Source organism: Stegastes partitus, unplaced genomic scaffold, assembly GCF_000690725.1.
Source record: "Stegastes partitus isolate 25-593 unplaced genomic scaffold, Stegastes_partitus-1.0.2 Scaffold170, whole genome shotgun sequence".
Classification (NCBI taxonomy): Eukaryota; Metazoa; Chordata; class Actinopteri; family Pomacentridae; genus Stegastes; species Stegastes partitus.
In genome coordinates, this window is record NW_007577901.1 from 538,655 (window position 1) to 552,590 (window position 13,936).

Genomic DNA, 13,936 nt, shown 5'->3' on the forward strand with positions numbered 1-13,936 from the left:
TACCGTTTTTAAAACATCAGCCCTTGGAGAAACAGTGACCTCTGGGCAGCAACGTACCACGATGGAAACGTAAAGGTTTTGAAGGTTTGCAGGCCTGCTTTTTTAATTCTGAATTAGCGATTTTAGCGACCGTTCTCGCTTCCCTGCAGGCAAATGTTGCACCAGATCAACTCCACCATCACTGTTTTGAGTGAACACAGTCGCTTAGGTTCAGAAATACAAACAGAATATTTTCTTTCTCTAGTAGCAGGATGATGAGGTGCTGTAGAGTGGTCGGACTGCACCGTCACATCACTCATGGCTTCTTAAAATAAATCAATAACAAAAGACAAACGTCTGAGGCAGGAAAGCTTTTATTGATTGAACAATAAACGGTTAATTTCTCAACAAACAGCTCATGATTAAACCAGTAATACAGTAGATATGGCATAAAATGCTAACTAGATCTTTTGCATGTGCCCATTTCCCCAACAGGTAATATTGAGACGTCACACAGGGGTCGGTTTGATATGAACTTCTGACGACGTACAGTTTAAGGAAAAGCCAGTGCATCGAATAACATTGAAGGCAAAGAAGAAAGAACTAAAATTCAGGTGAGGCAACAAACACAAACCTTCCTGAATTCTGCTACAAACAACGTGTGGATAAGACTCGGCAGTGAGATTAAACAGGCGTCACTGTGGCGCTGAAGACCTCTGAATAGATTCAAAAAGCTTTCCGTCTCCATTGTGATGACGTGCAACGGCACAGGAGTGATTTCACCAAACAGGTTCACACTCGGTACAGGACCATCAAAACCTGAGAATGAAGCTCCGCACCTGAACTGCTTCGGTAGAAACCCCCTGCAGAGATGTGTTTACTGCAGAACTTCCTCTCGCTCATCACTGAGGTCACTCTGGATAACCGCTTTAAAACAGTGAAGTTAGCAGAACCCGGCTGATGCTGGATGTTTGGGGCCGATATGAAATTCTGATGCTGTATATATATACACACATCGGCTAACATCGTGCACACACGTGTGCTAGACTTGTATTTAAAAGGGGAAATGATTGGGTCAGTGTTGTTAACCTTCCAGCGATGTATCTCACAAACTAGCCAAAGACGAAGCTCGACTCCGCACCTCACTCTGCTGCATGTGCTGCAGACGGTGCAGAGTGGAGTCAGAGCTGTTCTCCTGGACAAACCAAGACTCCATGTCTGAATTACCCCAAACAACTCCTCCTGGATTACAGAAGACAGTTTTTAATATCTGACCACATGTACGTCAATCCAGGCCAATATTGGCGACCAGTATCGGCCATCGGTCGAATGCTAGAAGTTAGCACGTAGCCTAACTTGGTCACAAAGAACAAATAGAACCGCGACCAAACGGCTAACTCCATCAGGACACCTGTGTAGTTTGTAACTTCCCAACTTTCCTGCAAAATGTGCAAACTTTAAATCGTATGCAACCACTTCAGCACCCGACGGACGGCAGCGACGGCACGTCGTAGCGGCATTGGAGCCACATCGGAGCTACAATGGAGTCACATCGGAGCCACATCGGAGCTTCAGCGACACATTTTCCAGGTAAATCTGTACCACACAACAAGTAATTATACCTGCCTTCCACGCCACGAAAAGGCAGCAGTGCTAAGGGAAGGCTTGTTGGTTCAACGCGTCAACCATCGATAAAACAGTATCGCGTTTTATCTCGTTCGTTTGTGAGGCGAACAATGGAGGTACAACATCCCAGGTTTAACTCTGTCCAAGAAGCATCGCTGCATGTCGTCCTCTCTAAATCCACCAAAACCTCCACAAAATAACAGAACAGACCGTCAGAACACCACAGAACCAGAGTCTATACGACTTCTGTTCCCATCAAACGAACCAGACAAAGGAGTGAAGGAGTGAGCAATCAGGACGTTCACTAATCGCAGTAGAACGTCCACATGAACACAAGTCCCATCACAGAGGTATCACAGAAACAAACACGTTTCTGGCCAATTGCAATCATGTAGGAACTATTTCTTTCGTAACAAATCCCCTCCAAACAGAAGACGTGAAACTTCCAGGATCAGCAAACCAACCAGAATTTTTTTTTTTAAAATCCCTTTCTGTTTGCAGTCCAGGCAGATTTTCTCATTCTGAATCTACTGCTGGAGGGTTTTTAGGTTTCAGGTCACCAGAAATAAATCTCACGTAGAAACAGTGATTTTCAGTGAACCAGTCCAGAAACTTTCCACACTGATAAATTCACTTCTTCATCCAAATGCGTTCACTGTGATAAATAATCTGCACGGGTAAGACAGAAACATCCTGCCGCACACACGTCTAATCAGTGTACAGCGTCAGAGCACAAAATAAACCCAGACAGCTGAAACAAGCTACTTCCTGTCAGCGTATCGTGTTGTTGTTTATTCCTGCTTCCTGCAAACAAGCTTTAAAAACTGATTTTGTCTTTAAATGCTCGTCATAAAGCGACCGGAACACGTAAGTGCATCACAGTCGCTTGTTGTGGTGTTTCTGCTGTATTTTTTCCAGCTTCCAACAAGATACCAAGAAGAGCTGATGACGCCAGCTGTGCCTCAGCGACGCCTCAATCTGGAATATTCTCAGACTGGACTCTGGTGCTCTTGATTTGAAGCAGATCTAATAGAAGCAGACTAAACCGGCTTTAACATGAGGGAGAATCATTGCTTCACCTGCCGCCAGCACAAAATGCACAGAAAACGTTGGTTTTCCTCTTTTACAAGTGATCAAACAGCCAGCTGGGGGTGTTCTAGCCAATGCAGGTTTTAATTTTTCCTCTTCCAAACATTGAAAACTGGCTTTTTAACGAGCTGCAATGTGAAACAAGGCCGATAACTCTAACTTGCACGGTTCTCGTGAGAACGTCAGTCTGATGGAAGGTCATTTACTCCGTTTTGAAACTTCCCGGGATGCACAAAGTTTGCTTTTTTGGTAAATTATTAACAAAATGCGAAGTTTGTCGGCACGCAGACTTCACATGTGCACGGCAACATGAGAGACACACATGGAGGAAATTAAAGATTTGGTTGCAAAATGAAACTCAACATGAAAATAGTTTGTCTACCGAAAAGGGAAAAAAAGGCTAATGGGTCTAAAGCATCCTGAAGTTGCTGCTGCTAAACAAGGCAACACAACTGATTAGGTTGAGTCCTGAAACCAGCGCCACAGAGCTCAGCATGACGAGTACAAAGTCACATCTGAATGCTATCTAAAGCAAAAAGCTGATTTTCCAGTGTTACACCACGCTTTTTATTTTAAGATAATTTTATATTTTTGACACTTAATCTAATACAACAATGATATCTTTCTAAAGGAGTTACTTCATGTCGATCGTGCAGCCCTACTTCATAACTAGCTTAGCATTCTTTCATATTGTTAACATTAGCAATGAAAGCAGAAGGCTGACTACGTGAATCTACTTATGCCTGCAGCTTGCACAAAGTGATGGAAGAACCGCTTGAGAAAATCCAGAAAGCTGGATAGACGGCTTCGGCGAAGGGGAACACGAAGGTGTGGAAGGGATACGCCCGGTCGGCCACGTTGTAGAAGGTGGCCGCGCCCTGCTCGCAATCCAACAGGATGCCGACGCGCTTCGGGTTGGGATTTGCCAGCACGGTCTCGCTGCTGTTGTGCCAGGCCGACAGCTTGACGTTGAACCACTCGACGCACCACGACTGGTTGTTGCGGCCCAGTCGGCTGGTGGGGCCCTTGCGGTCGATGGTGCCGTAGGCGAGGCCGATGCCGATGAAGTTGTTGCTGCTCAGCCGGACCTCCCAGTAGTGGCGCCCGCAGGAGAAGCCCTTGGAGGCGAGGACCTGGGAGCAGACGGCGAAGCGACTGGGGCAGTCGGGGTAGTTGTTGTGCTCGTCCGACACAGAGGCCTTGGTGAAGCCGTCGCTCAGCGTGATGCGTTTGTGGGCCGTCCTCGGATCCAGGGTGAGCACGGTGCCGTCTGGAGGGAACACGTGAAAGAAAGCTCACATCAACAACGGAGGCATGCAGATGATCAGGTTAGCTGCAGGTATGTTTATCTGCTGCATGACTTCACACGTTCCACTGACGGGACATTTTAGTTTCCTCATTCCACTGTCTGCTTCTACTGAAGTACGTTTATGTGTTTACTAGTCACTTATTCTCATTTATTTGTTTTGTGGTGGTGGTCACTTTACTTTCTGCTTGCTACTGTAGCAACAGAATTTCCTCTTGGGGATCAATAAAGTTTCTATTCTATTCTATGTTGAGCCTGAAGTCAGAGTTTTCAGGGTTCTGTTTAATGTGCTAGATTGCCACGGTAACTGATACCACACAGCTAGATCACCACGGTAACTGATGCTGCACAGCTAGATCGCCACGGTAACTGATGCTGCACAGCTAGATCGCCACGGTAACTGATGCTGCACAGCTAGATCGCCACGGTAACTGATACCACACAGCTAGATCACCACGGTAACTGATGCCGCACAGCTAGATCACCACGGTAACGGATACCACACAGCTAGATCGCCATGGTAACTGATACCACACAGCTAGATCGCCACGGTAACTGATGCTGCACAGCTAACCTGAATATTAAGGATTGAAAAATGGCAACAAAAAAAAAAACAACAAACGTAACCGCTTCAACCTCCAGTCCTTGTATTTTTACAAACGGTAAGTTATTTATTTACAACATTTGACCGCAAAAGTGCATCTTCACAATATTAGAAATCCACTAAAATAGGATTATTTTACAGATATTGGTCGTTATTTTCGTTGGCTTTACTGTTTTAAACATGATGGTATTCCACCGTTTTCTCCTGCACCCTTGCTGCCAGGTTTTCAGTTTTGTGCTTTAGCTTTTTGTTTACAGTGTATGCTAAAGTCTGTTTAGTTTTTACTGACGAAAACTACTAAAATTTGATTAAAAGAGCTGCACTTACATTTCAGAAGCTCGTTTCTCTTCTCAGCAGAACTTATGTTGAGGGGAACGTCCACAGTTTCTGTAACGGGAGAAGACAAAACCAATCTGTGAACAAGGTGAGAGGAAACAGATGAAAAGAGGAGTTCCACTGATTCAGGAACTCATCGCAGGTCCCTTTTTCTGCCCAAAACACTCGCACAGGTTCATATCGTCCTAAAGCAGCTTCTCAAGTTAGTGCAGCGAAAAACATCTTATTCAGCCAAATCTGCATCCAACCAAATGTAAAATGTGGCCACAACCTTCCCTTCTGTTGATTCAGCAAATAATGTCCAGAAATGTCCAGTTACTGTTTTAGATGTAAAATGTCGTCAGGTTTGTTATTTAAGCTCCAGTGGTGACAAACAGCCTCATCATGTGCTCATATGTAGAACGTGTCGTGCTTGTGCTGCTCCAGAGGGACGAAATGATGTCACATGAACGAGAAGTGAAGGTTGGGTTTTTTAAGAACGATAAAACTCTGGGTATGTGGTGTCTCAGCCTGGCGTCTACCTGGTTTGGGCTCAGGAGCAGGATTTCGGCCTCTGGATTTGTCTTTCCCAACGTCCAACAGGTTCTCCATCGACCGGGCAAAATTCTTGTTTCCCGTCTTGTCGCTGGTGGACTGGGAATCCTTCTTGTTTTCTGAGGAGCAGATAGAGGGCAGTTAAATGTGCTCCTGTCACATTTCTGTCAGTTAGAACGACACAAATCACATGAAAAGGTAAAAACAGGAGTTGGATTTTTCTGAATGTTTATTTATTCACATAGACAGAAATTGGATTTATCCACTGTCGATATTTTATTACTGGCGTCTCTAATTAGTTTCCCTGCTATCGGCTCTGTGTTCATGACCCTCAAGCACCTTCAGAAAGCTGAACATCTCCCGACTGAGGCCTGTAGGTGGCCTCGTTTCAGAGGTTCAGAGGATTAAATGTTAAAAAAGAAGCAACAATCAGAAGTAAACTTAAAAAAAAAACATTTCTGCATGGACTTGATCAGGTTTTACACCCGACAACTTTCTTTATATTTTGAGTCAGACGATGCTGATTGGTCACCTGAGGACTGTGACATCATCATCCTTACAGGCCACGCCCACTTTAAACCAGCAGAGAAGGAGAGCTGAGCTGAGTGGTGTTGAAGCTCCCTGCTGATGTTTACACGCTGATTAAAAGCATTTAGTAGAAATCAGGATTTCAGATGTGTTGCACTGCAGTCAAATTAGTTTCAGTACAACAGTAGAATAAACAAAGCTTCATTTTCTTACTTGCAGGCTTCTTCTTCTGGCCCGGTTTGGGTTGAGGACCGGGGTTTTGGACCGGCGGTGGCATTCTGTTTGGACCCGGAAACCACTGAGGCTCTGAAAAGGCAACAGGTAAAATACATACACATTTACATCATCGTTCTGAACTTAGATTAATGGTAGAAAACAAGCCGGACAGGTGGACGTACCCATAGTCGGGTACATTCCAAAGTTCACAGGTGTGAATCCAGAAGGAAACGTTGGTCCTGAGAACAGGCCACATGGTGTTAGTGTCTCGTTACCCGACGTTCATCACGTCTCAAATCATCACAATCATCACAGTTTAATCAGAAACATATTGGCTTTGGTTTCCATGACAGATATTTCTTTCTTATTAACGTTTATTGTTATGTTTTTAAAGATTGTTTTTCTTTTTTTAAAATCGCTCGTCGTCCCACTCGAGGCAAATTTAGTCATTTTTTTCACAAATTGCAACTTCAATCGCTCCAGAACAATTAAAAATAAATAAAACAATGTGACTGTTATTTCTCATCACGTCATCGATGCAGAATCTGGAACAATAAACAAATAATCTGAGATGTGGGAGAGCTGAAATATTTAAAGGAAGAAGCCTGAGTGAAAAGTCCCGTCTTTAAACTCACATTTACAATAAAATTAAAGATATATTTTTATTATATTTTGGATTAATCTGTCCAACAATATCTCTGGTTTTGTGGTACGACACTCATCACGGTGACATGAAGCTTTATGTGGTTCAGAAAATATCACCAGTGGACGTCTGCATTATGACTTTTTTTAGCAACGTGAGCTTTATTATTTTTTTTTTTGTATTTCAACTCACTGAAATCAAATGTATTTGATCTACTTGCCCAGTTTAACAGATCCAGAGTCCATGACACGATGAGAAACAACAGGAAGAATTTCAGGTTTTTATGTTTAATATTTTCTGAGACATTGTCGTCAAAATCGTGCTAAAAGTGGGTCGACGGCAACTTTCAAAAAAAAAAAAAAAAACGCACTTTATATATCGAGTTTAATTTCACAGATAATCGTTTTAAAGGTTTCAAGCAAATCAGAGACGGAGTGACGACAAACAGCTACTCTAATTAGTCCTGTTAGTTTAATTAGTTAATTCATTAAGCAGCACCAATTCCCAGACAAAAGGTCCGATTGGATTTCAGTTTCCATCAATTGTCAGAACAACTCACCGGGTGCACACGGGCCGGGGGAAACCTCTGCAACAGAATCGGACAGAGTTGGCGTCTCTGGTCTAAAAGCGTCTTTAACTGTAAAACCCAACGATTAAAAAATAAAAAACACGTACGTTCAGCGGCTTTGACGAGCGGCAGCCGGCTCTCCACGGGCGGCTTGAGCATCTCCGTCAGATGGTCCTTCAGGGCGGCGGAGAAGGCCTGAGCCGCCAACACCTTCTTGGAGTCCAGGCTGAGTCGAGGGCTGTAGGGCTCGAACTTCACGGCGTCGGGGAGGTTGAAGGAAGCCTGCGAGGGTCACACCAGCACTTTTCATACAGACAGAACAATACGATAAAACGACACAAAGTGAAGATATCAGTAAAGAACCCCAAGGAACCAGAACTGAGGAGCCGTCCTGTGTAACACGGGCCATGAGGAAACACCAGATGATAAAATAAGACACCTATCAGTACAAGAGACAGAAATACAGTCCATCATCCGATGAAATGATAAAAAAACAAAGTAATGAACAGTGAATGTGAATAAACAGAGAACTCGACACATAAATTCAGTTAAAAAAATAGAGTCATGAATAAATAAAATCTATCAAATCAAACAGAAGCCCGACTAAAAAGCTGCGTCTTGACTTTGCTGGTATAAATATCAACCCTCTCAGGTCTTGTTGTTCTGGCTTTAGGTTTAATTCATTCTAACGCCAGCTCTCCTTCTGGTCGTAGAACTCGAGCTGCCGAGTTCTGAAGATGTTGGAGTGGAGTTATGGTCTTCTCTGGGAGGTCGGATAGGAGTCGACTCGGCGCGCCATAAAGGCATCTGTTAGTGTCTCTGCAGTGGAGAGGTTAATTAATGCTATTTCACCTCCAAATAGACCTGCAGCAGAGCCTCGTGATGCGTTTCTCAGTCTCAGTTTCTCGCTGGCAGCGAATAAAATCACTGGTGAACACGTGAGGAGGAAACCAGTCGGACTCGACGCAGGTTTTATTCGCCTACTTTATCTAATGTGCACCAAAGTGAGAGGATTCCTTGAAGATTTTCATTTATGTTTTTCATTGTCGTGCTGACACAAAACGATCACGTCTGGACCGTGATAACCAGGCTGGAGTATCAATCGTATCAATAACTGATAATACTGACTGAACACTTTATGGCGGCGGGCCTTCCAGCTCGGTATCGAGCTGCCCTACTTTACAACCACCTTTCCCCTCGTACCGAACACAACAAATGATTGACCAGCTCTGCATAAATGTTAGCTTTGGCTGAACGCTGCAGAAGGATCTCTGAGCAGATTCAGGTGGCGCCGGTGACGCCAGCCGTCTTACCTGCAGGAAGGCCAGGCTCCTGGACTGGCCCAGCAGGTCGTGGATGTCGTTTTTGGCCTTGTTCATGTTGTCGATGTTATCGGTGAACTTCTTCACGAGGACCCGGACTTTGGTGTGGCCGCTCTCCACCTCCTGGTCCACGGCGTTCAGAGCATCCTGCTCCTCTCGGGCCAACATGGTCCGGATCTGCTGGTACTCGGCCGCCAACGTTTGCTTCCTCTTGGACGCCGAGTCCTGAGGAGAACCGGGACAGCATCCAGATGTTAGCTCAGGAACGGGACGCTCAGATTGTTCACCGAGTTCAGAAAATCCAGTTCCTGTGGGGCTGCTGCTGTAGAAAAACTGTAAATGTGTGTCTGTCGGGAGATTTATCAACGCTTAAATACATCAAAAGATGAAAAGTCTGAGTGTTTGGCTTTAAGTGCTGGAAATACAGAACCAGCTACAGGTCAAGCAGGCCTCACTTTGTCTTTTCACACATGACTTGCTGTCCTGAGAGACTCGTATCTGTAACTTGAGGGTTTCTTTGCCCTGAGCTCAGGCTCACAGGCTCACAGGCTCACAGGCTCGTTGCCGCTCTGCTGCTCTTTGCCTCAGTAGTTACAGGTGGCGCTATCCTCCAGAGTCTCCACACTGTCCGGTTAAATTTGCTGAGTTTGTTTTCATATCGCAGCGTATTGAGCAGCTCTACTGACAACACAACGTATTATGATTTAAAATCAAAAAAGGACTCATTTCTGTCTCTATTCAGACGTCTTTTTCTTCCTCCAATGCAGCGTTTTTTTACCCTTTTGCTTGAATAACAGTGAAACTCACCTTCAGCTTGTTCTGCATGTCGGTCATCTGAGATATCACCGTCTGGTTGGCCGTGATCTTCCCGTCCAGTAAAGTCAACTTGCTTCTGAGGTCGGACTGCAGACAGAGAAACAAGATGAGTTCAGTCACTGACACGGATCAGAGTCACGATTCATGACTGACTTTGGGTTGAATCCAGTTGTCAGGTCTGTTAACAGTCACATCTTTAAAAAACATGAAAAAAAAAACCTTCACAAGGTCTAAAAAATGGTTTTAAATGAAAAAGTCTGCAGGCTGAGTGAGAAAATCTCAAGAAGGAAATAATAGTCCCAATCAGTACTTGCAGCAATTTATCTGTCCCAGCTCGCCCAGTTTAACTGGACAACCAAACCAGTACTCCATGTGTAAACTGCTAACTGGTGCAAACTTGTGTTGAATGTTTAGAACGTTTTATTTCCGTCCTGTGAGCGACACAAACAGCTCTGAGCTCACGTTCAGGTGCTGGATTCACATCTTTGTTGAAGGTCCCACATTCTGCCTCTTCTCAGCCATTTCATGAAAGTCTGACGCGTCCACATAAAGTGTTGTTCAGCTCAAAATACCACAAACATGATTCACTTCACCTCCACTTCTGGCTTTAGTCCCGTTCTAACCTGTAGCTGCTGCTGGCCCCGCCCCCTTCAGGAAGAAGACTCCCTCTGCGTTGTGATTGCTCCAATATGCACACTTTTATAGAAGTGCCACTGAAAAGATGATCAAATGCAGCATGCCGAAAACACCAGGGTGTCCCACCACATCCGGTTCTGGCTGTTCTGACCCACAATCCTTTGCACAGTCGCGTCACACGGCTTGTAGTGCTTCGATTTCAAAGCATAAAGACAAACCGTTTGAAACGACAGAGCTCAACGTTTAAGGCATAATAATATTTATAAATCTACAGTCCACCAGGTTTTTGTTTTTTTTTAATTTCTCGAGCTGCTAAACGTCTGAGCCACGAGCAAAACTCACCAAATGTTGGCAGCAAGACTGAACACAAGAGTCTTCATGCACTCCCTGCATGTGAAGAACTGAACACTCTGTTCTTTTTTAATGTGATGTCACAGGCTAATGTGGCTAACGTTAGCGGTATCTTTCACGGTATACCCGCTGGTGAGAACTAAACCAGTCATGGAGGACTGGGTGGGTTATTGTGTTCTAGCGCCTCCTGTCGTGCTTCATCCTAAACTCAGCTGCTGTTCACATCCGTTAGCTTCTCTCCGGCTCTCTGTGCTACAGCTGAATTAAAAAGAAAAAAAAGCTGTTCTCATTGACATGTTGTTCTGTTTCTGTTGACTGAGACCGTCCAGACTACATGGTACCTCATCGCTCCTGCTGCTGCTCCGCTGAGTTCAAGACTACGGATGTTCTGAGATATTTCCACTAAAGCGATCGCTCAGACAGAACCTTAGCTTCGGTGTCGACTGTTTTGGCTCCTCGCTGTTTGGGTCTGTGGATGTATTTAAAGCTGAAACAGTCCATTTAAACTGGACTCGAACCAGAAGCTTTGGAAGGCTGCTGTCATTCAGGTGCCTCGGTCCCTCTACAACACGAAGCCTGACGCCAGACATGAATGCAGGAGATGTAAGCTGAAGTTACCTTTGAACAGGAGCTGATGCCACGCGGGTTCAGATCAGCAGCTGGCGTTGCATTGAGAGTCTTTTGTGACGGGTGTGGTGCCGCCTTAATCAAAGCTTCGTGGCTCTGTTATCTAACTTCCCTTCACCTATAAACTCATAAGTGATGATTCATCCTGACTGCGGCGTTACAGCATCACACTCAGCAGTCTCCTCGGCTCACCTGCCACCTTTAACCCACTACTTGTATTTCTCAAATGCAAACTAGCAGAAACGATTTAAACTGAGCCGATGTGGAGCTGTGAATGGACAGATGATCAAATGACAAATGAACCTTCTCCACAGCTGTAACACTGACGGACACATTCTAGGACACGTTTGTTGAGGACTAAACCCGGCAGGCGACCTCTGACCTCCAGGAGGCTGCGCTGCTCCTCCGGGCTGCTGAAGGAACATCCTCGGTGGGCCTGCTGCAGACACAGGCTGCAGATGGGACGGCCGTGCTGGCTGCAGAACAGCTCCATCAGCTTGTGGTGGTCGGGGCAGATGCGCTCCGACAGGTCGCCCACAGGCTCGCTCAGCTGGTGGACTCGGAAGGTGGGGTTCTCCCGGTGAGGCCGCAGGTGCTCCTCGCAGAAGGAGGCCATGCAGGTGAGGCAGGTCTGCGCCGCCTCCGCCTCCATGCACGTGTCGCAGCGGATCTTGGGCTCCTTGGGCTCGGCCACGCTCGGCTCTTTCGTCGGGTCTCCGGTTCGGCTCCTGAAGGTCTCCACCACGCTGCTGAGGACCGTGTTCTTCTTCAGCTCCGGCTTGGTGGCGAACACGGTCCGGCACTGAGGGCAGCTGTAGGAGTCCTTCCAGGTGGCCAGCAGGCAGTCCTGGCAGAAGTTGTGTCCGCAGGGGATGGTGACCGGAGTGTAGAAGGGGCTCAGACAGATGCTGCAGGTCAGCTCTTCCTCCAGGCTGAGCAGAGAGAACGGAGCCTCCTCCATGGCTGCCATCGTCACACTGCAGGAGCCAGAAACGAAACCTAAGTCAAGAAAACGAAAGTAAACAGGTCGGTTTCTTATTCCTTCTACGGCGACAGGAATCAATGAGATCGACGAGTTTGTCCTTAATTCTAAGACTTTTTTTATTTTTCAAACCGATAAAAACGGTTCCAGTAAACTTTAGACACGCTGAGCTGAAGGTGGAATCTGACGGTGACGCGCGAACACAGACTGTGTCCGAGCGACAGTTTCACAAACATTCACACCCACAAATTTAAAGTACACGAAGCAGAAAAGGTTGAATCTGTGTTAAACGTCCAAACTGGGTCTGAACAGTACCTTTGATCCTCGGCTTGCAGGAGGCGCAGCGGAGCTCGGGCAGCTGTGAGGCGCGTCGGCGCTGCGCACTCACCTCATATCAACTCCAGAGTCCTCCTCAGTCCCTCCCAGTCTGTGCGTGACTCACATGCACGCACACGCACACACGCACACCGTCGCAGCATTATGAGCGACTACATGAGCGTCCTGAGGCACATTTGAACGTTTTCTTTATCCTGGAGAGTTTTTACGCACCGAGGCAGGTTTTTTTTTTTTTTTTTTAATGCACATTAAAGCTTGAAGCTGTTTAAACAACATCTCAGGAACTATAACATATAAAAGCCTGACATTGTCACTGTTGTTTCTCATCACGCCACTGATTCAGAATCTGTAATATTGTTCATATTGTACATTATATACATACATTTGTGAGCTGAAGTTAAGAAAAAAAAGTCAAGTAGTCACATTTTATGATCCACATGTAGCTGCATGTCACAATAATACAAAACAGAGCACACAGAATGCTTTATGATATGAAATACGTACAAAGAATGATCACTAAAACTCGTATGTTCCTTGTTTATAACTGATTGTATGTCAAATTGTACCATTAAAACAATATTGCAGATTAAGGAGGATTAAGCGGTCTATGGCTGGATGGATGGATGGATGGATGGATGGATGGATGGCTGGACAGATGGATGGATGTTGCAGATTCTGATTTAACGGCATGTTGAGAAATAACAGTGAAGATTTCAGGTGTTTATCTTTATTAGTTCCTGAGATATTGTCGTTTTAAAAAGGTTCTGACATTTTTTTTTAATCTCAGAAAGTATTTGATATATGAAGCTAGAATTTCACAAATGCAGGAACCATTTTAAATGTCCATAGTTTCATAGTTTATGAATAACCTGACTCATTTAGAATGAAAGTTAGGGCCCAGGATATGAAAAGTTAACAAATCCAAGAATTCCCTGAATCCCATGAGTCTGTTCTGTAATTTCATTTAATTTAAAAAAATAAAATCAATATTTCCCAACGTGGCCGAGCCGTCCACTGATAATATGTGCTGCAGTTAAACTTTTCTTGACTTTATGTTGTGACGGTTCCTCCACAGTGAAGCTTCAGTATTTGATAATGATGATATTAATAACAATAACAATAATAATAATCGTTGAGGCATTCCAGTTCACACTTCAGAGGACCTCGATCAGCTTTAATGAATGTATTTGCGATAATTTAAATGACAACAAACTAAACACTAAACTAAATGCTAATTTAAACTATTCACGCTGATGGCTTCAGATCATTGGATGGTTTATTGTATGTTAGTGATTCATTTTCATAATTTATGTGTTTTCATGGAACATCTTGATAATTAAAAAGCTCAAATAAATGTATGGAACACAACAGCAGCGTCGTGGAAGAGCAGCTTCTGATGATGATTCTGGATTAACACCTTTTCTTTTCACTGTTGTT

The 13,936-nt window shown here is 44.8% G+C and overlaps 1 protein-coding gene across 5 annotated transcripts; it reads right to left on the reverse strand.

Moving 5' to 3' along the window:
• Positions 1–335: 335 nt before the first annotated feature.
• On the reverse strand, positions 336–12,572 carry LOC103355864 (E3 ubiquitin/ISG15 ligase TRIM25-like). Of its 5 annotated transcripts, none has more exons than XM_008279796.1 (11): positions 12,479–12,572; positions 11,564–12,180; positions 9,559–9,654; positions 8,743–8,976; positions 7,537–7,711; positions 7,421–7,447; positions 6,401–6,457; positions 6,216–6,308; positions 5,462–5,593; positions 4,932–4,991; positions 336–3,964 (listed from the first exon to the last, which is right to left on the reverse strand). In XM_008279796.1, exons 2-11 carry the CDS (start codon positions 12,149–12,151, stop codon positions 3,432–3,434), a joined length of 1,995 nt encoding a protein of 664 aa, XP_008278018.1. In that variant the 5' UTR covers positions 12,152–12,180; positions 12,479–12,572; the 3' UTR covers positions 336–3,431. The 5 variants fall into 5 exon arrangements, with proteins under 5 accessions (XP_008278018.1, XP_008278019.1, XP_008278020.1 ...); XM_008279797.1 differs by having other exon boundaries at positions 11,564–12,158; positions 12,479–12,568; XM_008279798.1 differs by lacking the exon at positions 7,421–7,447.
• Between the last annotated feature and the right edge of the window lie 1,364 nt (positions 12,573–13,936).